A 25159-nucleotide genomic window follows, 5' to 3' on the forward strand; every position below is an offset into this window, starting at 1 on the left:
TTCAAAATTTTCAATTTCAAAATTGGTTTGATAGTTCATTGTCCGTGCAGCTGTGTCGATGCGACTACCTTTCATCTTCTACCATGCGCTGCTGCGAGAATCTATCAAAAACATCAGAGACAGCGATATGCAGTAATCTATATTTTTCCGGATTTTATCACATGCACCATGTTGAAGGAGTTCGAACAGATCTAATTTTTTAATTTCGTTTGTTTTGACGTTTGTTTGGTTGGAGCGAATTCAAATTTAATTGACAGATCGTTTAGTAATCAGCTGAGCTGGAAGGGGGGCCTGATCCTTGGATCATGGTAGTCTCATATATAATATAACGTTTCGTGACATGGTAGAATAATACAAACATAACAAAAACCATGGTAGAATTACAAGGTAACCCTTTCAGGCCAGCTGGTATCAATTTGATATGTCAAAAAATTGTTGTAATTTGAATTCGCCTTCATTTACACATAAGAAAATTGTTGCTTTGTTGTAATTTTCGCCTATGTTGCTACCTGGTATTTCTACCATGACAAAAACCAGACACAAATTTGTTTTTGTATGTAAATCAAGTCTCAGAGACAGCAATTAATTAATATTAAATAATAATGGCGATTTTACTTATTATCTTTTATAGAACCATACCACATCGATACCACAATGCCGTCTTGCCGCTTTGTTTGAAATGTCCATAGCCGATGTAGCTACTTAGTTGCCGTCAAAATTGCATAATTGTGATTGAACACCAAAAAAAGTTAATTCACAATAGAATTGGATAGTGTTAACATTAATAAGTAAAAAAAAAAAAACAAATTAATTGTTCGAGAAAAAAGTAAAATCATGAATTGGTATAGTGGTAATATTGCTGAGGCTGTGGCAAAATCCAAGTCCGAAAATGCAATATTTGTCGTTTATGTTGAAGGTGGGTGCAATGGAAAATTCCATAAAGTGGAACACGTCATTTATGCAAATCCCTTTACAATTTTCTCATTTCTAACAACCTTTAGGCAAAGATGAGAACTCGGTTAAATTGTCAAAATTTATTGATGATCCTAAAATCAAGGACAAATTACAATCTAAGGATTTTGTGGCAATCAAAATTGAATCCCAAAGTGAAACCTACATGCAATTCGCAGCCATTTACCAGATCGTGCCAGTGCCTTCGTTGTTTTTCATTGGTAAAACGGGAACACCCCTTGATGTTACTACTGGAGTAGTAGCAAGTGTGGAGGAGTTGGAGTCAAAAATAGTAAAAGTTTTAGAACTTGCAGGCAAGTCACCGAAGACATCCACTGCGGCTGCTATGAGTCAAGCGTTTATAAATCAAGAAGCAACGGCCAGCACAAGTACTCAGTCCACTGCTAAAGTAAGTCCGGATGTGGAACAAAAGACAGAGGAGAAGACACAAGAAGAAAAAGAAGTGGACACAAAAACGACTGAAAGCTCGGAAATTGTGTGTGAAGGAGGCGTTTGCTATAAAAAACCCAAAGAAACTACAACAACTGACACTGTGGTAGCTGAAGATGACAAGAAGTCAGAAGATGAATCGACTAAAAAATCTGAAAAGGAAAAAGAAGAAAAATTGGCTGAAGCAAGAAAAATATTGGAACAGAAGAGGAGGGAACGCATTGAGGAGGAGAAACGTTTGGAAAAGGAACGTGAATTGGAACGTCGCAAACAGGGAAAAGATATGCAGAATTTACGGGCTTGGCAACGGGATCAAGAGCTAAAAGAACTGAAAGATAGCATAAAACGTGATCGCCTCGAAGAGCAGGCTGCCCGTGAGAGAATTCTTGCCCAAATTGCTGCCGATAAAGCCGAGAGAGCACATAAGTTTGCCAATGACAGCAGTAATCAAGCTTCAACTTCACAAGCCGCTGCTGCTGCTCCGAATTCAACCGTACAGCAAAACAATGTCGCACCACCACCTGTAGCTTCAGATGAAACTCGTATACAATTCCGTTTTGCCAGTGGTGATGCGAGGACCAAAAACTTCAAGTGTTCGACAACTTTGTCGGAGATTCATGATTTCGTTAAAACTGAACTTCTGCCAGGCACTGGCATTAAAGACTTTACCCTGGCAACAACATATCCCAAGCGGGAATTCACAGCAGAACACTATTCCAAGACTATGATCGATCTCGAACTGATACCAAGTGCAGTTATTTTAATAATCGGCAAAGAAGCCACTGGTCCCAGTGCCATGATAGCTAAACAAGGCGGTTTATTTAATATATTCTACATGATTGTTATGTCAATACTGAATCCTGTATTTTCATTGTTCACCACTGCTAAGAATTGGATCACTGGCAACAGAAATGGTAACAATAATGCACAAGCCACCGGAGCACAGAAGAGAGCCAATGAGGAACGTGGTGTTCAAGATGATATGTAAGTAAACCATTTTGGGCTTAACTTGTTCAAGTTATTCAATTTGCCTTGAAAAGTAGACTTTTAAAAATATCAGAAAAAAGAAGTATTTTTCAGAAAGGAACACATTGTCATTCTTCTTTTTAACCAAGAACCATAATTGATTTTAAATGCAAAATTTAACAATTTATAGCCATGTTGGTTATAAACACTTTCAGATAAGACGAACATGAATAGCAACGCCTGCAATTAAGTGGTATGTGTTTGCCCACTTTTGCTAAATACTACTGCAACGAAGTCCTTTGACCATCTTTGGGGTTAATATTTATTTGCGACTATTTCATAAATCAATGATATGATCTAAAATAGTATTTTATAATGCCTCAACAACTTATTCTTCTTTATTTTGCAGTGCAAAACGTCGTAACCTTGATCGATTTGTGGGAGGTGGCAATGCTGTTTCTGATAGCGGCAATAGCAGAAATGGCAGCGGCGGAACTTCTGACTCATCGCCAACACCTTCTTCTCAAGCCTATCGCCGTTATGTCACCGGTTCGAATGTGCACCGCCTTGCAGATAATCGCAAGGATTCCGATGATGAAAATGCCACATGGAATGGTAACTCAACACAACAACAATAATTCCACTTTGAAAATGTTTTTTCGATTTATTTCTAAAATTATTAATTCCTTTTAAGAATCTTTTTATATAAAATATCGAAACCCATATTTATCTTGTAAGTAATTGGAAACACACCTCTATATGTACTGTATTGTGAAATTGGTATTTGTTTTGTTTCTGAAAAAATTGATAAACGAAAAAAAATATGTGTTTGGGTATGAACATTGAAAATAAAAGCTTTTGTAACTAGTTACAAATCTATTTAACAATACAATAAAATATTCTATTTGGTATGTAAGTACAAAGGTTTGCTAGAAAAATGATTCAAGAAGGAAAGGGTTTAAAAATATTAAGGATTCTTTAGAAAAGTAAAGTGTCGCTTTGAGAATTTTTTTTTCAATTGCTCAGAATAAGCCTCACCGCGTTTGCTTATAAACGGATTGCAGCACCGGCCAAACGACAGTACTTAAATTTTTAAGAAAGAAAATTAGAACTTTGTCATCAAACTTCAAAGTTGAAATACATATTAAACGGCCCTTAAAGCTATGGGAATATATATGGAACTTATAAAATTTTATAGACCCATATCTACAGAATTTGTACTGTACACATAAATTATTTGAATAATTATAACTCTTATAAAATGTGATATAAGTGTCCGATGGTCTTCAAATTACACACATCACAATATTTTTATGGTATATATCGGTCCACTTCTTCCTCCTCCACAAAGGGTCAAAATTTTGAATATCCATGAAACTCATAAATCTAGAAATTAACATCCGATTCCATTTAGACTTAGTACAGCTCGATAAACACAAAGGGTCAAAATTTCGAATAATAAAAACGATAAGCATCCGGTTCTCTTTATATTTCGCACATCTCATTATTTTTACCAACACAAGATTTGCTGTGAAGATGGGATATATCGGTCCACTCCTTCTGGAACCTCCCCCACAAAGGGTCAAAACTTTGACTAACCAAAACTATTGTAAATGCCAAAATAAGCATCTGGTTGTCTTCATATTTCACAAATCCCATTATTTCTACTAACACAAGATCATCTATGAAGATAGAATATATCGGTCAATTCCTTCTGGTGCCTCACCTAAAAAGGGTTCAAATTTTGAACATCCATGAAGCTAATAAATCGCGAAATTAATATCCGGAATCGTATTCAGACTTGGTATACCTCAATATTTCCACTAACACAAGATCTGTTATAAAGATGGTAGAGATCGAAACATTTCTTCTGGTATATCCCCCCACAAAGGGTTCAAAATTTTGAATAACCAAAGGCTCAAAGAAGGCGAAATAAGCATACAATACAATTGTGAATATTATAAATATCTGCCAACACCTTCTGGTACTTCAACTACAAAGGGTCACAATGTCCAATATCGGTCATAGTTGCGAAACAAGTGGGCGATTCTATGCAACGTGTTATATCTAAAAATTTCTTTTAACCTGAAATCTGATATGAATATGTAGTTAATCGAAATTTATGATTTCGTATAAAATTGGATATAAATGTTTGATTTCCTTTAAATTTTGATAGTACCAATATTTTTATCTGTATTAGATGAAGTGGAAGTGAAGAGATGTACTTGGGTTGAATGCGACAATCCTAACTTCTTGTCTTTCATACTATTTGTTTGAAAAGCCGCTATAAAATAATAATAGGAATTTTATTATGCAAAATTGGATCAACAATAAAAATAACCTTCCGGGGTCTTAATACACTTCTTTCAATTTTCATTCGCAGAAGTTTTAATTCAATATCAGTATTTTTGTCACTGTAATATCTCCTTTTTACGTATTTCTCAAAAAATACATATTTGGTTAAAAAATGTTTATGAAAAATAAAAGCGCTTTTATTGCTTTTATTCACAAAAGGCCTATTTCAGATTCGAAAAATTTTGTTCAGTGTTATATATACGTATATTATTTGTCATATATTTGAAATGTGTTTGAAAATTTATTCAATTGTACAAAATGTTTTAAGAAAAATGATAAGAAGTGAAGATAAAATCAATTACCTTTTGAAATGGAGGACTAAACTAAGTGAGAATCGACTTTAAGGAAAATGCATTAAATTAATCGGTGCGTAAGTATATTTATGTAAAAAAAAAAACATAACATCAACATCGTGTTGTCCCAAACATTTATAATTTTCGTACAATTGCTTTGAACTTATTCCACGTGTTAGTAATTTCAGTGAAAAACAGTGCCATTTTCAAAACAGTCATTGTTATATTTAGTAAATATTTTAATATTTTACTAAAAATGAAAAGACGTGACATAGATTTTTGTCAGGGTGTTTCTAGCAATTAAACATGCCGCTATATCCACAAATGTTTTGTATTAGTGGATTGGTTGGTTGGAACTAGTTTTAGTTGGGAAATGGTAAGTTGGCTTCACCATCCTGGAAGAAGTTATGCACAACTATGAAAATTTGTGTGAGTAGTGGACGTTCTTCTTCTGCAACGAATGGAGAATCGACTTTTGGACGGCATTCAGGCATGTAGTAGGATTCTCAAACATTTTTTAAATGAAAATAAAATACAAATACAAAATACAAAATTGCAGAATTAAATTAATGTAACAACGGCCCAAATAATGTTTCTGCCTTACACAAAACAAATTGTCTGGAAACAGAGTTGCATTTTTCTAGTCAATACATACTGAGCCAATTGTCCCCTTTCCTGTCTAGTAAATGCTAACTTCAAACAAACATTGAGAACTGCAATTAAAATTTGATAAATAACAATCATTTGTGATCCTTGTTGACAAAAAGCAACAATATGACATATGAGCGAAAATGACAACAACTTATGTCTAACAGACCTACTTAATACCCAACGTACTGTACAAAAATATCCATCTTCCCCATTAATATCAAATGTTTTTATGGCCGTATTACCTAAACTTGAAAGGTGTATATCTTCAAGACAGCCAAATAATATCAAATTTAATTTTTTTCAAATTTATTTTTCTACGATTGAACATATTTACATTTTTCTATTCGTTTTTATTTTCAACAAGCAAAGCAACAAAAATAAATTATGTCCATGAGAAGGTAAAGTGGGGCTAACAGTTCATTACAAATTTTTTGTAAGTGTGCCCGACTTCTGTCTGTGTGTATGAATTTATTATTTTATTGCGCAATTTTTTTCCATTATCTAAATGTTTAACGATATCATAATATTGGCGTATTTGGGTAATACGAAAGTACAAAGTAAAAGTGGGGGGGCTAATTTACACCATAAAAGCAACAACAGGGCGAAAATAATAGCAACATTTGGCATTTGCTATATAGTTTTGCGACGCGTGGCATAAAACTAAAATCAACTTTTGGGTATTTTTTTTAAATTAAATTTCATATTTACAAGGTAATAAAAACAGTTAAATCATGTATTTCACAAATAAAAAATTGTGAAAAAATTGCAAATTAACAGAAAACTTTTTGAATTCGGTATTAGTATTTTGGTAGTATCAAGACATAGCTTCAGAGCTAATATATATGTTAAAAGTCGAAAATAGAAAATTATTTGGCCGATATTACATTATTTTGTTTTGATGAGGGAAATTTCGATTGACTTCAAGTTCGAGAATCATTGCTGTTTTTCGTCAACGCATATCATAAAAGTTGATTCTCTCTTGATCTTTGTTAATTCAGAGTTGCATAAACCAAAAATAACCTCTGCCGGTTTATTATTTCCAGTTGTGGTTAATATTTTTATTTTTAACTCACGGCATATCATTTCTTTTAATACGACACTTGATTCACTAATTCCGCTATAAATAGCAACGCCGTCAAAAGGTAAAGTAAGCACTACAGAGCTGCTACGTTACGCCGCTACTCACATCTAGCAAGGCGGCAGTGAATCAGTGATTGTTTCGGCGTGAAGTCGTTAAGTCGGTAGATATAACGCTAGTGTGGAGGTATCGCATTAACCGACCACTAACTTTACACACAAAAAGCAAAGAAAGAGAGAACCAGCAGCAGCAACTTCAATAGCTAAGCAAGTGTTCTAAATGCAAACAAAAAAGTCTATGTTTAATGTAAATAACTAAACAATAAACGGAAATAGGAAATGCATAGATGATATTAACGACAAGCAAATGCAGAATATTACCAATTAACCAAACAAACGCACCCAAAAGTCGAAGAAAAAATACACAATTTAAGAAATCTTATATAGATATGTATATTATTACATACATACATATAATATAACGTCTGTACAAATGTGTTTAGTGTGTATGTACGCTTGTGTCTTTGTTTGAAACAAAACTAAATAGTCGTTTGTAAATTTAAGTGTATTTCTCTGTGGTGCATATTCTTCTCCTCTTGTTATAAGTGTACGCAAATTTTGTAGACAAAATAGAAGGAAAATAAGTTTTCTTCCCTCTCCCAAATTAACAAAAAAAAGAAGAAACGAAAAATTAAACCCGTAGCTCGTTCTATCTACCCCCAACGTGTTCTTCTTGTTCTATTTAAATAAGTCTGTAATATGACAAATTGAAGTGAAAATAAAATCCGAAAAATATACTGTTATTTTTCATTTACAGTAGTAAACGGCAAAACAGCAAGAAACGTGTGTGCCAACAAAAAGAATGGAAATATGAAACAAATTACAACAATTTAAAATAAAATTGATAAAGCAGCTGCAGAGTGTTGTAACAAATAAATAAATAAAACATAAAGAATAAAATAATATTCAATTGGCGTCCCGTCTGCATTTGACGTTTATTTAACACAGCTCCAGCTAACATCTCAGTGCTCTCTTTCCAGCTCCGTGCAACTCGCATGCTCTCTCTCTCCCTCTGTCATTTCCCTTCACGTTTGTCGGTTTCTGTGTGAAAATAATAACAAACATACATTGTACACAACAAATGTAATTGTGTGACCGTTTTGCGAGAGAAAGAGAGCGCACAATAACAGATTCCCCTTTTATTTTACTCAGCTGCCAACAGATTGATTGTTGTTTGTTTGTGCCGTTTATCGGAGATTGCCTTTGTTCTTCGTAGTCGTCGTCATTGCATAGTGCGCGGCTTAATTGGTTGTGTATATGTGCTGCTGATTTCCACAACCGGCGTTTTAACATTAGAAATTTTATTAAACATCAGCAACAACAACAAGAAAATTGCAAATAAAACATCAATAACAAACAGCAGATAAAAAATGTATAGAAATAGTAATAAAAGAGAAATTTTGTAATTATAACTAAATGAAAAGTGAAATACCTACCTACATAATAAATTAAAAAAATTTGATGCTAATGTTAAAAATGTGTTAAATATTGAATTGCAAATTAGCAAGAAAGAATAACAACAAAAAATCCCACAGCACAAAGAAAAGTAAGTCTGTATTTAGGTTAAGACCTAATATTAGTTTGATTCGATTTAAGATATTTTTAAATTTTGTTTATAAAATTTTTATGATGGTTTCGATGATGACTGACTTTGTTTCTTCTCTTCCGTATCCGTCGCCGCTACTGGTGAATTCTACCCTTTTTTCCAGGCCGGCCATTGGCGATGTTGAATAGTCTCCTTTGTTGTTTGTGTTCTGTCTCTTTCTCTCGGATGCGAGAGCAAACATTTGTCATTTTGTGTCGTTTTTTTCGGTACAACACGACTGGCTGGAGATGTTGCATGTGTTGGTGTGCATTAGCAACATTTTGATAGCCAGTATCCAATATTTGGTGTTTTTTTTTTTTGAAATTGAAGAGTTTACAAAAGAAGTTGTAAGCAAAAAATCATTTTGTAGAAGATCTTCCTTGGGTATGGATTAGTTTGTCAAATGAGATGCGTGATGAGTTAAAGACACACCTTAACCTGTCTCATGTTCTCTTCTTGTTTTTGCTTTTTTGTTTTTTTTTTTTTTTTGGTATTGAGGGTGCTATCCTTGTTCGAGGTTATGTTGAGGGTGGTTAATAGGGTCAACTTCAAAACTTGTTATTTTTATTATTGTTTTTATTCTTTAAGGAAATATATATTTTTGGAAAGTCCGAGAGGACATTAATTTTCTAGGTTATTAAATTTGACTTTCCGTTTGCAAACCTTGAAAATGTTAGTCCTAAACCCCATAAAGCGTATATATTTGTGATCAGCGAAATATTCAATGCTAATTTAGCTGTGTTCGTCCGTTTGTTGAAATCACAAAATTTTGCTCAGGCATTGATGTTATTGCTAGGATGTTTGTTAATGAAAATAGAATATATTTGTCGGTTTAACATCAATGCAACGTTACCTCCATATTTACGGTTTCTCGAAGGTTCCTCGAAATACAGAGTGAGATAAAACAACTGCAACGAAGTCAAACGCCATAATTTTTACATTTTTTTTTTAAATTTTATTGAATAAAAGCAAAAAATGTCGGAAATAGCATCAAATTTTAGAATAAATTTAGATTAGTTCGAGTTGGTCACCTTTGGCACGAATTATGGCCTTCAAACGGCCAATGAAACCGTCACACTCTGCCCGAATGTTGCTCTACGATATTTTGGCCTACTCCCGGCGAAGCGCTTGCTTGAGGTGATCGACACTTTGGTATTTTTGATTGCCAACCTTGGTTTCCAAAATACTCCAGCTACAATAGTCCAACGGATTAGTATACGGAGATTTTGGTGGACATTGTGTTCTGAAAATGAAGCGAGGAACATCATTTTGAAAACATTCTTGGGTGGCGTGTGCTGGGTGCGATGTGCTGAGTCCTGTTGGAATGACCAAGGTGTGCGGCTAAAATGTTTGCGTGCCCAAGTCTTTAATACACCCTTCAAAATATTTTCGCGATAATATTTGACATTTATTCTGATGCCACGGTCGATTAATACGAGCGGAGAGCGACCATCGGCTGATATGGCGGCCCACACCATCACCATGGCCGTCGCTTGAGTTCAACAAAAGGTGCACATTTTCAGCTTACCTCTTTGGCAAGTAATCACGATAATTTTGTTTGTTTACAAACTGCTGAACAACGAATGTTTTCTCATCGGAGAAAACCAAATTCGGCCAAGCGAAGCAACTCTTTAGCTCTTTTGAGTCTATTTTCTTTCTGTTGCGGTGTAAGTTCTTGCACTTTTTGGAATTTCAATGGCTTTACCCCGGGCTCACTGGAATAATTTTAACAGTTGTCGGACGAGTGGTGTAGAAATGACAGCAGTCTGAAGTTGTTGCAGTTCTTTCATCTCATCCTGTACAAATTTGGCTTCGGTCGAACTTTACAGCTTTTTTGTTCTAACAACTCCAAAAAAGGTATTTGATGAAATCCAAATCCGTCTCGGGACAGGAGCCAATCTAGCGATGTCCGTCCGGCCTTCCGGGTGTCTGTCTGTCTAGCTGGTGCGCACGATAACTCTCGAAGGGAACCGATTTTCGCCAAGTTTGATATACTTGTTTTTACACTGAATTCGGTCGGATGTGCCAACTGATTGGATGGATATGGGTCATTTGGTGCACAATTAACTCGAAATCGGTTGAAGATATATATGAGAGCTATATTCAAATCCGAAAATTTTGCAGAGGTATTTCTGGACTATATCTGATGTACTTACCTCTAGATGTGCAAAAATTCAGTTAATTTGGACTGATATTGGCCATTTGGTGAACAATTAACCCGGAAGAAGACATTTCAATTTCAATAGGGTTCATCCTTGGGCCAAAGAAATATTGTTTGGAAAATTTCATCTCAATTGTTCACAAGAATACATGGACAGACGGACGGACAGGCGTCTATCCTAGCATAAATCGACTTAGTAAGTGATTCTATGAAGATCCTCAAAAGATATCGCTTCCTTCCCCATGTTACTAACAAATGCACAAAGACATAATACCCTTACCACTATGTGATGTAGGGTATTAATAGCCAAAACACATCTGGCGGTACAGTTATATGGGGCTATATGAAAATGTGACCCATTTTTTATACCAAAACTTGTAAAGACCTAAAATGCTTCTGAACAAAATTTTATCAATTTACTTCGTTTCGTTCGGAAGCTACAGTGATTTCCACAGACAGACGGACAACATGGCTAAACCGACATATAATCTTAAGAAGAATATATATACATTGTGGGTCTAAAATGCTTATTTCGAAGAGATATTAATGGAATGTCCATACTGTGGTGGAGGGTATAAAAAAGGTTCGATTCCATTCTGTTTACTTCCTATTAATTATTATATATGTCTTTTTTGATAATATAATTATATATTTTGCACTTAAAAATAAATATTAATTTACAAAATTTTATACATCTCTTTTCAGTAAAATCTATTGAAATTCCGGCTAACTGTAAAACGTCTCTCTAACTCAACAACGCACCCACCCACTTACTTTCACTCACAACATAATTTGAAAATAATCCAAGTTCAAGATTTGAAATTTTCAAAAATAAAAATAAAATTATACCTGCACGAGCTTTTACTTACATAATTTGCATTTACATATGTATATTTATTGAAATTCAAAAAATATATCTACACAAAAAATCAGGAAAAAAATCCAACACGTCTAAAACCATAAAGAACTTAGAGATTTCTTAATGGAAAAAATCCGCGTGTGCAATCAAAAACTGTGTAGTGTTTTCTTGACCCCTGAATACTCGAGCTAGGAAGTGTTTAAGCACATGTGCAATTCTTTTGTGCTTTCCTCATCGATGTCACAGTGAAGGGGTGAGTGGGTTCGTGCAAAAATATCGAATGGAAAGGATTTAATATTGCTCCCGTTTTACATTACAAAACTTACATCACATCATCATAATTGCTGACATCGCTGGAAAACATCATTTGTTTGTTTGATTGTTAGTCGCATCAACAGCAAAAGCATCTGCAGGCGACGAAAATATTTTTTCTTCTGTTGCGGTAAAATTCGATGAGCGTTTCGATGTCACTCGTACAAGGTGGAGCTGCTGGCGGTGCACCACAAGGTGCTATTCTAGCTGCCGCCGCACCATATTATCAGCCACCGGCTGTACCACAGGATGTGCAACCAGATCGACCAATTGGTTATGGCGCTTTCGGTGTAGTATGGTAAGTTGCAGTATATATATCTACTAAATGTTCTTTTATTGTAACCACAGCCGTAAAGCTAGAGAGGGTATGTATTATTTGATACGGCCATAACGCGCCTTATCGAAATAACGGTTATGGACCCTGTATATCTTTGGACCAAATCCGTTTCAGGACATTTGTAGTCAATCTAGCGATATCTGTCCTTCCGTCTGTCTGTCTGTCTGGCTGACTGGTGCGCACGATAACTCTGGAAGGCAGTATTATCAAACTAAGATCGAGTTCGGAGATGGGCATTATCGGCCCACTCCTTTTGGTACTTCCTCTACAAAAGGCCGAAATTTTCGAAAAAAATATTTTCTGATTAGAAAGAGAAAAGATTATCCGATTTTGCTACAACTTTGCAAATTCTAATATTTGCATGAGGTCAGGTGCAAAAGTGGATAATATTGGTCCACTCCATCAAGTACCTCCCCCACAAAGGGTCAACATTTTGAAAAATTATAACTCTTAAAAAATGTGATGGAAAAGTCCGATTCTCTTCAAATTACATACTTCAAGATATTTTTATTACCCACAAAGGATCAACATTTTGAATATCCATGAAGATTATAAAACGGGAAATTAACATCCGATTCCATGCAGACTTCCTACATCTCAATATTTCTATTAATACAAGATCTGTTATAAAGATGGTAGGGATCGAACCATTTCTTCTGGAACCTCACCCACAAAGGGTCAAAGTTTTAAATAACCAAAACAATTATCAAATCCGAAATAAGCACCCGGATCTCTTCATATTTCACACATCTCATTATTTCTATGAACACAAGATCTGCTATAAATATGGGATATATCGTTCCACACCTTCTGGTACTTCCACCAAAAAGGGTCAAAATTTTGAATATCCATGAAGCTCATAAAACGGGAAATTAACATCCGATTCCATTCGGACTTGCTACATCTCAATATTTCCATCAACACAAGATCTGTTATAAAGATGGTAGATATCGGAGCATTTTTTCTGGAACCTCCCTCACAGAGGGTCAAAGTTTTGAATAATCAAAACTTTCATAAAATCCTAAAACCGCATCTGGTTCTAATTATATTTCACATACCCCATAAGATCTGCTGTCAAGATGGAATATATAGGTCCATTGCTTCTGGTACCTCCCCCACAAAGGGTCAACATTTTGAATACTCGTTAAGCTCATAAAACGCGAAATTAACATCCGATTCTATTCAGACTTCTTACATCTCAACATTTCCATCAACACAAGATCTGTTATAAAGATAGTGGAGATCGGACCATGCCTTCTGGTACCTCCCCCACAAAGGGTCAAAGTTTTGAATAACCAAAACGATAATAAAAATTCGAAATAAGCATCCGGTTCTCTTCATAATTCACACATCCCATTATTTCTACTAACACAAGATCTGCTGGGAGTATGGGATATATCGTTCGTGTCCCAAAAGAAGTTACAAACCATATACTAGCACTGTTGCTGGGTCGTATTCGACGCCACTTTTCGCACAGATTAATCTAAGGTTTTTCCCAGTTGTCTTTTACCACTCATCAATCTCATTAATAATATTGGAGTCAAACCAAAAACAAAATTACATTCCATGTCTATATAAAAAATGAATAGCTTACTGCGACCCTTCTGGCTAATGACTATTGTCGATGGAAAGGAGTTCCTTCGAACATCTAACTTCGTTTAGACATAAAATTTTCCATTCACGTGTAGAACGGCATTTCCGGATGTAATCAAATGAAAAAGAAGTGTTTTTTTTTTTCTGGCATTCTTTCGGGCTGTCAGACAGGCGGCCAAGCCAGGCAAGAAAAAGAAATTGTGCAACCAGACTAAAAACAACAAAAATATGACGACAGGAATGAAGAAAACAAAAAATGTACGGCAAATAAGCAGGCCCAATATCGACTTCCAACAAATACCGTTCGTTCATTACACCAACGACCAAAACTGAGGGGGGAAAATACACAAAAACCCAAACAAAAAATCTACAAAAATTATAAACAGACCTGTGAAAGAAAAAAAACTAACTTCAAGACGAGTTCAACAAATATCCCAACGAAATTCTCTTCAAAAGTAGTAAAAACCAAAAAATAAGAAAAAAACGCTAAATACAAAACTTGAATGCACCACACTACTCAAAACACATAATCGCTGTGTGTGGAAGAGGCGACGTGCGCATATGCGTTCATATCCACCAAATGGGCAAGTGAGTGAGTGTGTGTGTGTGTTGCAGCAACGAGTGTTAAAGACCCTTCTTCTTCGTCTTCTGGTTTTTCGTCTTTTTGGACTGTGGCAAACAAGAAGCCAAAAGGCATTATTACCACTTTGGCTTTGCAAGAAGCAAAATGAAGGAAAAAAAAAACAGAATTGTTGTCTGCGTGCTTCATTCTTCCAATCGTCTCCGTCGTCATTGCCAGCCAGCCATCTTTATTGTTAAGGAACTTACCAGCAACTTCTGACATAAAAACACCAACTACATACACACATTCATACATATGCATGTAGATATGCCTATATAATGGCCAATCCTGCTGCCTGCCATTGCAGCAGGGAGACCAACCGCCACAACCTGAGTAATTTTATCCAGTGATTCGTGGTGTTAAGCATGCAAAATGTAAGAACCATCAAAATCGATGACTCAAAACCTTCCTCAATTTTGCAATCGCTTCTTTGTTCTTTTGGTCGGCATTCAAGTGGTGTTGGGAAGACAATGTTTTTGGAGGAGATATTCCATGGCTAGATTTGAGGCTGTTTTAAAAGTAATAATGTGTCTATTACTAGAGAAATGTTCTCTTCTCTATGAAAGTTCCCTAAAAACTGAAATTATTATAACGAACAAGTTAAAAAGGCCCGAACTTTGAATACCGGGCCGAACTTTGAATTTTGGAAATTTTCAAAAAAAAAAAAAAAAATAAATAAATAAAATAAAATAAATAAATCAATAAGCAAATAAAATAAAATAAAAAAATCCGTAAAAAATTCTGTTAAAATCTTAACAATACCGGATATAGCCGTTATATTAAGATCTATACGAAGACGTGGTCCTGCATAGGCAAATTTTGTCATAAGTCACTACAATATTCAAATACGAAACTTGAAACAAGAAATCCGGTGAATAATGTAGGTAAAATCATCAAAATACCGAATATAGGGAGGTAACGTTATATCTTGGCTATACGAAGAGCTGGACTATTAGAAACCTCAAATACGAAATTTCAAACAATTTCGGTGAATATTGTACCTAAAATCGTAAAAATACCGAATATAGGGAGGTACTGATATATGGACCCTATATGAAGATCTGGACCTGCATAGACAATTTTCTGTCATAGACTGTAGTTCTCATTACGAACTTAAAATACGAAACTTCAAACCACTCCGGTGAATAATGTCCCTAAAATCGACAAAACATCGAATATCGGGGGGTAGCGTTGTATGTGGCCTATACGATAGCGTGGACCTATATAGACAACTCTTTTACAGGCGGTAAAGTATCCACAAAGAACCCCTTGTGTAGAATTTAGGACAATTCAATTGAAAAATGTGCCTAAAATCATCAAAATACCGAATGTTGGGGGATACCGTTATATAGACGATATAGCCCATCTTCGAACTTCACCTGTCTGGACACAAAAGACTGATCTGTGCAAAATTTTATAAAATATAATGGCATAATTTCAAATTTCGTCTTGAAAGTTTTTAATGGATACTACAACCTCTGACAAAAAACATTTATTTAGGTTCACGTCTTCGTATAGGCCCTATATAACGGTACCTCCCAATATTCGATATTTTTATGGTATTAGAGACATTATATACCGAATTGTTTCAGACTTCGTTTTTAAAGTTGGTAATGGGTTCTACAGCCTTAGACAAACAATTGTGTATGAGGGTCCCCGTCTTCGTATAGCGTCCATATAACGGTTTTCATTTAAACGGAGCGGCCGGCTGAACATGATTGCTTTTTTACTTGTTACTTCTACTTTCCTTGAAATTATAGAAATTGATCAACCAAATGATAACCACGAGCACACATAGGGAACCATATCCTTTTCACGTAATTTTGCTTAACAAAATCGCAAAGTGGCTGCCCTATGTCCTCGATAGCATCTCGAACTCCATGTTTGAGGTCTTGAATAGAAGCAGCGCCGTTTGCGCAAGGAATTAAGTCTCGGTGGCCAATTGTTGTCTCCCCTTCGAGAGGATAACACGACAACCCACTACTATACTGATCCAACCGAACTTTTGGATTTAACAAACGTTGAGGATGAAGAGGCTTTCCTACAATAGCTCTTGCGTTCATCGAGGTAGAAATTGGCTTCATAAGTAAAGAAAGAGTTATTCGATGTTTTAATGATTTTAGAGATGAAAAAACTGCAATAAACTTCAGACTGTTGTCATTTCTAAGCCACTCGTCCGACAGCTGTTAAAATTATTCCAGTGACAGCTTATTATATTGTTTACAAGTGTACAAAAGCATTTTGGTGAGAATTTTCCAGAAAAAATGTTATTCGTGATGGAATTCAAGTGTGATTTCTTTATATTTGACTGGAAAACCACAAGTTGCTATCGTTAGAGCACTCCAGCATTTAAATGTGAATAAATCTTTTGTGTCTCGTACAATCGCTCGTTATCGTGATACTGGTAGCGTAGCCCGATGTCAAGGAAGTGAACGGAAGAAAACAGCAACATTAGCAGAAATGGTTCTAAAAGTAAAGAAGCGACTTGATAGAAACCCTCGTCGCAGTGGCCGAAAAATGGCTCGTGAGCTGAATATATTGCAATATTCTATTCGGCAAATATTGAAAAATGAGCTCGGGGTAAAGCCATTGAAATTCCAAAAAGTGCAAGAACTTACACCGCAACAGAAAGAAAATAGACTCAAAAGAGCTAAAGAGTTGCTTCGGTCGTTTGGCCGAAAGAGGTGAACTGTCGAATTTGGTTTTCTCCGTTTTTTCTCTAAACAAACAAAATGGTCGTACTTACTTGCCAAAGAGGTCAGCTGAAAATGTGCACCTTCGGTTGGCCACCAGAACTCAAGCCCCGGCCATGGTGAGGGTGTGGGCCGCCATAACAGCCGATGGTCGGTCTCCGCTCGTATTAATCAACCGTGGCATCAGATTAAATGCCGAACATTATTGCGAAAATATTCAGGAGGGTGTATTAAAGCCTTGGGCACGCAAACATTTTGGCCGCACACCTTGGGCATTCCAACATGACCAGGAAAGCATCATCGCACTCAGCACGAGCAACCCAAGAATGATTACAAAATGAGGTTCCAAGAATGATTACAAAATGAGGTTCCTCGCTTCATTTCAGCGCGCAATGACCTCCAAAATCTCCGGATACCAATCCGTTGGACTATTGTGTCTGAAGTATTTTGGAATGCAAGGTTGGCACTAAAAAAATCCAAAGTGTCGATCACCTCAAGCAAGCGCTTCGCCGGGAATGGGTCAAAGTACCGCAGAGCAACATTCGGTCAGCGTGTGACGGTTTCATTGGCCGTTTGAAGGCCATATTTTGTGCCAAAGGTGACCAATTCGAATAAATCTAAACATATTCTAACATTTGATGCTATTTCCGACATTTTTTGCTCCATTCAATTAAAATTAAAAAAAATGTAAAAGTTATGGCGTTTAACTTTGTTGCAGTTTTTTTTATCTCACCCTGTACATAAAAATATATTCAAATCGCTATGACCATTTGAGGTGCAAAGAACACTCATAATCCTGTTCTCCTTTTATCTAAATCATAGATTCGATACACTGCCTAGAACATTGATTAGCCCTTTTTCCCGTTACAAACGGGTTTTTGCATTACCATCATCATCGTTGTTGTTATTATTATGGCGAGCTTGTTAAAAGGGGTTTCCGGTAGTTTTATCTTCACTCTACTGCCAAAAGTGTGAAGACTAATTTCATGTGGATTTCCTTTAAGACCGGTTTATTTTTTTTAAACGAGCCTTCCAAGAATTCATTGATCGATCAGTGATAGAGACCGAGGTGGACAAAGGCTTGTATTCCACTGTTTCCTCTCTTTCTCAGCGAGTTGTTAGCCATGTCCTCAATACATCGTATGGCAACTATTAACATGGTTAACATTGTGTCCACCCCTTCATAGGACATGCTTAGACACAAGTGTTTCTAAATGGATCTTCAGCCAGATAACAACCACAAAATGGCCTTAAAAAACGAAGCAAATGCACTTAACTCTCGGACACAGTCATCATGATGGTCAGCATTCAAATGAATGTGTCTGCTTGGACCCGCAGATTAAAAGGCTGAGAAAAAGAAAAACATGTGGAAAGGAGAGACATAGGCATAAACCTAAAACAAAACAAACACACACACGAAACATACAAATCAAGCAAAACTAGTTGTTGCTGCAGGTAGAAGCCGAAGTAGAAGGTTGTTGTTTGACTGTCTGCCAGTTCTTCATTTGAAACAAGGTACAAAAAAAAATGAAAATTGCCTTTGTCCAATTTTTCCATAGAGAGATGTATATTTTTCTGATTCTACTTGTTCTCGTTCTTCTTCTTCTTTGTTGTGTCTGTTTGTATCACAATTTTCAGTCTTTGTCTTGTGGAATTTTGTTTTAAGGTAGATTTTGTTGGGAGCCCAAACACACATACATACACCCAGTTTTGTCTTTCAAATTGACACTGCAGTATCGGTCCAGAATAAAGGCTTTGTTGAATTGTTTCAAACTAAAACAAAGACAGATGGACATTGGGCAAAAAAAAAAAAACTAAAATAAAATTGAAAACTGCTACCTCGGTCAAGTGAAATTGCAACCTAAAATACGAATCCAATATTCGTTGTTGGCATGACGTTGCTGTAGTCTTTATGAATGCAGTTAAAGTCTTAAGGGACTGCATTCCTTATACCCTGGACCTTATGGTTTCCAAGGGTGTATATTTTTTGATATGTTCAAAATGCACCTAATCGAAATAATAGTCCTAGAACCGAGGTCAATTTTGATGAAACCGACCTCTCCGCACGATAATTCTCAAAGTTTTCGATTTAGTCCAAACTTGGCACATTATATTATTGCTATCAAACTTAGATCTAGTTCGAGTACAGGGAATATCGGCTTACTCCTTCTGGTACTTCCACCACAAAGGATCGAAATTTTGAATAATAATAATGTTAATTAAATGTTAAATGATTCCCCGATTTTTTACAAGTTTGGAAATTTAAACAATATAAGATCTTGTATATTTCATAAAAACGCTTAAACAATTATTTATTTGAATAACACTGTGGGACAAAATCATTTTGTCTGTCATCTAAAATACAGGAAAACCCAGTAAATTATAAAATTAGTTATAAAAATAAAATATATGTTTATCGATGTCTTGAAAGTTTACACCGCAAATTAACCCAAACCCACCTCCAAATCTCAACAAACAGTTATCCAAAACATCAAAATTCAGATTTTTATCTCTATACCTTCAACCAATAACAAATTTGGTACTATTTACGATTTCGTACAATTATGGTACACATATCCAAAATCGCCTCCAAATCTCAATTCAAAATACCAACAGAGATCTTAATATCAAATTTCGGGATTTCAGCTATATCTCTTCACCCAATAACCAATTTAGTACCACTTAGTACTTTTCGAACAATAGTAGTGTACATTTAAAACCCCACCTATATCTATATCGGATATTCAGATTTTAGCTCTATTTCTTCAGTCAATACCAAGCTTAGTACCATTCAGTACTTTTCGTACAATTGTAGTACACATATCTAAAACCACCACCAGATATCAACAGAGACCTCAATATCACCTAATACCAAAGTTAGTACCATATAGGACTTATCGTATAAATTTAGAACCAATTAGAAACCAATAATCTAAATATGAAAATTCAGATTTTTATTTCTCTCCCTTCGCCCAATTCCAAATACAGTATCATTTGGAGTCGATCTAGCGATGTTTGTCCGTCCGTCTGTCTGGCTGGTGTACACGATAACTCTCGGAAGTAGTATCCGATGTAGTCCAAACTTATTAAGTGGTAATATTATTATCAAATATAGATCGAATTCGAAGATGGACAATTTCGGTCCACTCCTTCTAGTACCTACCCCACAAAAGGTCAAAATTTTCAAAAAAATATTTTACTGCACACAAAGAAAAAAATGATCCGATTTTCCTCCACCTTCGCAAATCTTTATATTTGCATCAGGGCTCGGTCGGGTGAGAAAATGGACAATATCGGTCCACATTTTCTGGTTATTCTCCCACAAAGTGTCATAATTTTGAATAATTATGACTCTTATAATCGGTCCACTCTTTCTGGTACCTCCCCCACAAAGGGTCAACATTTTGAGTATCCATGAAGCTCATAAAACGTGAAATTAACATCCGTCACAAGAACACAAGATCTGTTATAAAGATCAGATAATGTTCAAAATTTTTGAATAACAAAACGCTCAAAGAAATCGAAATAAGCATCGACTCTCTTCGAATTACATACATCAATATATTTTTATTAACCCAAGGACTGGTGTGAAGATGAAATATATCGCTCCACTTCTTCTGGTACCTCAACCACAAAGGGTAACAATTTTCAATATTTTTGTCTGCCGTATCTTGCAAATCGAATCAGCGATTTTTTACAACTTGATTTAGCTAAATATTTCTCTCAAGCTGAAACCTGAGATGAATATCGACTATACAGGGTAAGATTAAAAAACTCAACAAAGTCAAACGCTATAATTTTTAAATGTTTTTTTTTTTTTAATTTTATTGAATGAAATCAAAAAATGTCGGAAATAGCATCAAATTTTAGAATAAGCTTAGATTTGATCGAATTGGTCACCTATGACACGAATTATGGCCTTCAAACTGCTAATGAAACCGTCACACACTGCCCGATTGTTGCTCTGCGGTATTTTGGCCCTTTCCCGGCAAAGCGCTTGCTTGAGGTGATCGACACTTTGATATTTTTTAGTACCAACCTTGCTTTCCAAAATACTCCAGACACAATAGTCCAACGAATTGGTATTCGGAAAATTTGGTGGCCATTGTGCGCTTGAAATGAAGCGAGGAACCTCATTTTGTAACAATTCTTGGGTGGCGCGTGCTGAGTGCAATGGTGCTGAGTCCTATTGGAATGTCCAAGTTCTGCGGCCAAAATGTTTGCGTGCCCAAGGCTTTAATACAGCCTCGAGAATATTTTCTAGATAATTTATTTTGATGCCACGGTCGATTAATACTAGCGGAGAACGACCGTCGGTTGTTATGGAGGCCCACACCATCACCATGGCCGGCGCTTGAGTTCTGGTGGCCAACCAAAGGTGCACATTTTCAGCTGACCTCTTGGGTTTGTTTGTTTACAAACTTCTGGACAACGAATGTTTTCTCATCGGAGAAAACCAAATTCAGCAGTTCACCACTTTCGGCCAAGTAAAGCAAATCTTTGGCTCTTTTGAGTATATTTTCTTTCTGTTGCGGTGTAAGTTCGAGCTCATTTTTCAATATTCCCGAATGGAATATTGCGATATGTTCAGCTTTCGAGCCATTTTTTGGCCACTGCGACGCGGGTTTTGATCAAGTCGCTTCTTTACTTTTCGAACCATTTCTGCTGATGTTGCTGTTTTCTTCCGTCCACTTCCTCCACGTTGGTCTACGCCATCAGTATCACGGTAACGAGCGATGGTACGAGATAAAAAAGATTTATTCACATTTAAATGCTGGAGTGCTCTAACGATAGCCACTTGTGGTTTTCCAGCCAAATATAAAGAAATCACACTATCACGCTTGAATTCCATTACGAATAACTTTTTTTCTGGAAAATTCTCAACAAAATCCTTTTGTACGCTTGTAAACAATATAATGATCTGTTACTGGAATAATTTTAACAGCTGTCGGACGCGTGGCTTAGAAATGACATCAGTCTGAAGTTGGTTTCAGTTTTTTCATCTCAACCTGTATATAAAAATTGCAAGGATTCCAAGAAAATTTTAAAAATGTGTTAGTGGCGGAAATTCACCTTTAGGTAACTTTATAATGTAAACTTTCAAAACGACAATACGCATGTTTTATATTTTCAGCTCTACTTTTATAATCTACTGGGGTTTCCTATAATTATTGAAAAAATGGAATTCTCTCACTCAATTTTATTAACTCAAATTAAGATATTCTCTCACACATTGATTTGTTATTTTTATTTATATTCAACAAAATGTTTCATTTATTGCAACGACTGTCGTCACAAGTTTCGACCTCATTTTCTAGTACTCGTACATACATTTACTGCCATTGTTTGAAGTTAATAAATAACGTTTTTATATAACTTAGCTGTTATTTAATAGCCAACTATTTACCCATTCAACACGTAGCAGTGGTGGCACATTAACTCGGTTCAAATGTCGAAACCTTTTAAGTGCGTTTTTCTGCGTTGGCCGTACAACAATAACACAAAAGTTCTGACTTACTGTCGACTACTTACTGATGACCGCCGGCAAACAGTTTTAATAGTTCACCCATTGTAAGGTAACACCGCCGTAGTGGTATTATGGACACCCAGCTTTTCATGCCATTCCTCGACATCTGGTTGGGGGGGTGGGGTTTAGGGTAATAGATATATTAACATGTTGCTGGTACTAATTTAATTGGAGTTTAGTACAGAGTTATTGGGAATTTCCTTCGACATGACGTCGCTAAATGAAATGTGAAAATATTTGGGGCAAGTAATTACTTGATTTGATTATGATTAGTACTTTGGAAATATCAAATTTAGATAAAAATAATTGTAACAAGAGAGAAATGTTTTTGCCGTCATATGAAAGTCAGAATTATTTGATTGTGGTATTACAAATGTTAATTAGTCGTCCTTCACTGACATTTACAAATAAAAGTGACCTACTTTCTACCATAACAAAATAATGAAAAGAAGTTGGATATATTTTTAGTCCAAAAATGGCCTTTTTACTCCCGCCTATTAAAATTTCGAGATTGTGGTGATGAAATAAAAATGTGTGTAAAAATGTAAATGTTCGTAAGCTACGCAAGATTTTCCTGACGAAAAAAAAATAATCCGTGGTTAACCCTTTAGAAAAATTCTTACCCGTGATGTAAATCATTTCTAACTTTTCGCTTTAATTAAACTGTTGAGTTTTGACCTCATTTACAATTTTGACTTTATTTTCTCACTTAAGAAGTCAAAGTCGACCAAATTCGCTTTAGATTTTATCTTTTTATACCCTCCACCTTGGAAAGGAGGGTATATTAACTTTGTCATTCCGTTTGTAACATCCTTAAATATTCGTCGTAGACCCCATAAAGTATATATTCATAATCAGCATTAAATTCTAAGTCGATTTAACGATGTCCGTCTGTCTGTCTGTTGAAATCACGATACAGCCCACATTATTTGACGTAGAGCGCCAAAATTTAGCAGAGCAATTGGTATTGTGTCTTGGATGGTTGGTATTGAAAATGAGATATATCGGTCCATGTTCTGGTATAGTCCCCATATAACGGTACCTACCGATATTCGGTATTTTGATGATTTATGCCACATTTTTTCACGGATTTGTCTGAAAATTGGAATTTGTAGGTCATAACGGGTCCCTGTACGTGTGGCAAAACATTGCATGTATAGGTCCACGTTTTGGTATAGCCCCCATATAATGACACCTCCCGATATTCGATATTTTGATTATTTTTGCCCCATTTTTTTTAACGGATTTGTCTAAAAATTGGTATTTGTTGGTCATAATGGGTTCCAGCTCCGGTGGCGAAACATTGCATGTATGGGTCCATGATTTGATATAGCCCCCATATAACGGTACCTGCCGATATTCGGTATTTTGATGGTTTTTGCCCCATTTTTTCACTGATTTGTCTAAAAATTGGTATTGGTGAGTCATAATGGTTCCTAGTTCGCGTGACGAAACATTGTATGTATAGGTCCACGTTTTGGTATAGTCCCCATATAACGGTACCTCCCAATATTCGGTATTTTGATGATTTTTGACACATTTTTTCATGTATTTGTCTGAAAATTGGTATTTGTAGGTCATAATGGGTTCTAGCTCCGTTGGCGGAACCTTGCAGGTGTATGGAGAGTTGAGTTGCGTATCCCTAGTATATTTATATGTCAATTGGATGTATTCTTCGAATGGGGTAAATATTGAATCTTCGCCAGATGTTTAATGGATTTTTTTTTCGAACTCATGAAAAAGAACCAATGATACCAAGGATGAACACAGTTATGCCTTTCGCAAACATTTCCGTTGATCCAAGTGGTATGAAATTGAATTTTCCATACAAAAAGTATGAAATACATCTGGGTAGAAATAAAATAATAACAAACAAGTAAAATAGCAAAAATTTCGGCCGGGCCGAAATTTGAATACCCTCCACCATTTGGAAATTTTCAAAAAAAAAAAAAAAATACAATTCGTCTAAATTTTGGTTAAAATCTTAAAAATACCGAATATAGCCGTTATATTGGGGTATATACGAAGACGTGAACATGCATAGGCAACTTTTGTCATAAGCCATTACAATATTCAAATAAGAAACTTGAAAAAAATCCGGTGAATAATGTAGCAAAAATCATTAAAATATCGAATATAGAGAGGTACCGTTATATTGGGGTTATACGAAGACCTGGACCTGTCACAGGCTGTATTACCTATTAGGAACTTCAAATACGAAATTTCAAACAAATTCGGTGAATATTATACCTAAAATCGTCAAAATACCGAATATAGGGAGGTACTGATATATGCGACCTATACGAAGACCTGAACCTGCATACACAACCTAATGTAATAGACTGTAGTTCCCATTACGAACCCCAAATACGCAGTTTGAAAAAAATCCGGGGAATAATATCGCTAAAATCATCAAAATACCGACTATTGGGAGGTTCCGTTATATACGGAGACTTGGGCCTGCAATACCGAATATTGGGAGGTACCGTTGTATGGGGAATATACGATATCGTGGACCTATATAGAGAATACTTTTCCAGGGGATAAACTACTCACGTAAAAATCCTTTTGCGGAAATTCAGACAATTCCCGTGAAAAATGTGGCTACAATCATCAAAATACCGAATATTGGGGGGTACAGTTATATGGGTGCTATACGATATCATG

The 25159-nt window shown here is 35.7% G+C and overlaps 2 protein-coding genes across 6 annotated transcripts in view; both read left to right on the forward strand.

Annotated features, from left to right (window-relative positions):
• The first annotated feature begins 743 nt into the window (after positions 1–743).
• Positions 744–3290, forward strand: LOC101898379 (UBX domain-containing protein 4). The gene is made up of 3 exons (XM_005186617.4): positions 744–916; positions 1002–2385; positions 2777–3290. The coding sequence occupies exons 1-3, from the start codon at positions 835–837 to the stop codon at positions 3003–3005; spliced, it is 1695 nt and encodes a 564-aa protein (XP_005186674.1). The 5' UTR covers positions 744–834; the 3' UTR covers positions 3006–3290.
• Positions 3291–4979: 1689 nt separating this feature from the next.
• LOC101898556 (serine/threonine-protein kinase NLK) overlaps positions 4980–25159 on the forward strand; it is a 212132-nt gene continuing 191952 nt past the window's right edge. For 4 of the 5 annotated variants that reach the window (XM_005186618.4, XM_020037887.2, XM_059124482.1 and 1 more), the window contains exons 1-2: positions 6871–8349; positions 11255–12018. In XM_005186618.4, coding sequence (XP_005186675.1) covers positions 11861–12018 — 158 coding nt within the window. In that variant the 5' untranslated portion in view covers positions 6871–8349; positions 11255–11860. Of the gene's footprint in view, positions 5089–6870; positions 8350–11254; positions 12019–25159 lie in introns of those variants that run through there. The other variant, XM_059124481.1, reaches the window with a different exon arrangement.

This window comes from Musca domestica, unplaced genomic scaffold, assembly GCF_030504385.1.
Source record: "Musca domestica strain aabys unplaced genomic scaffold, Musca_domestica.polishedcontigs.V.1.1 29, whole genome shotgun sequence".
Classification (NCBI taxonomy): Eukaryota; Metazoa; Arthropoda; class Insecta; order Diptera; family Muscidae; genus Musca; species Musca domestica.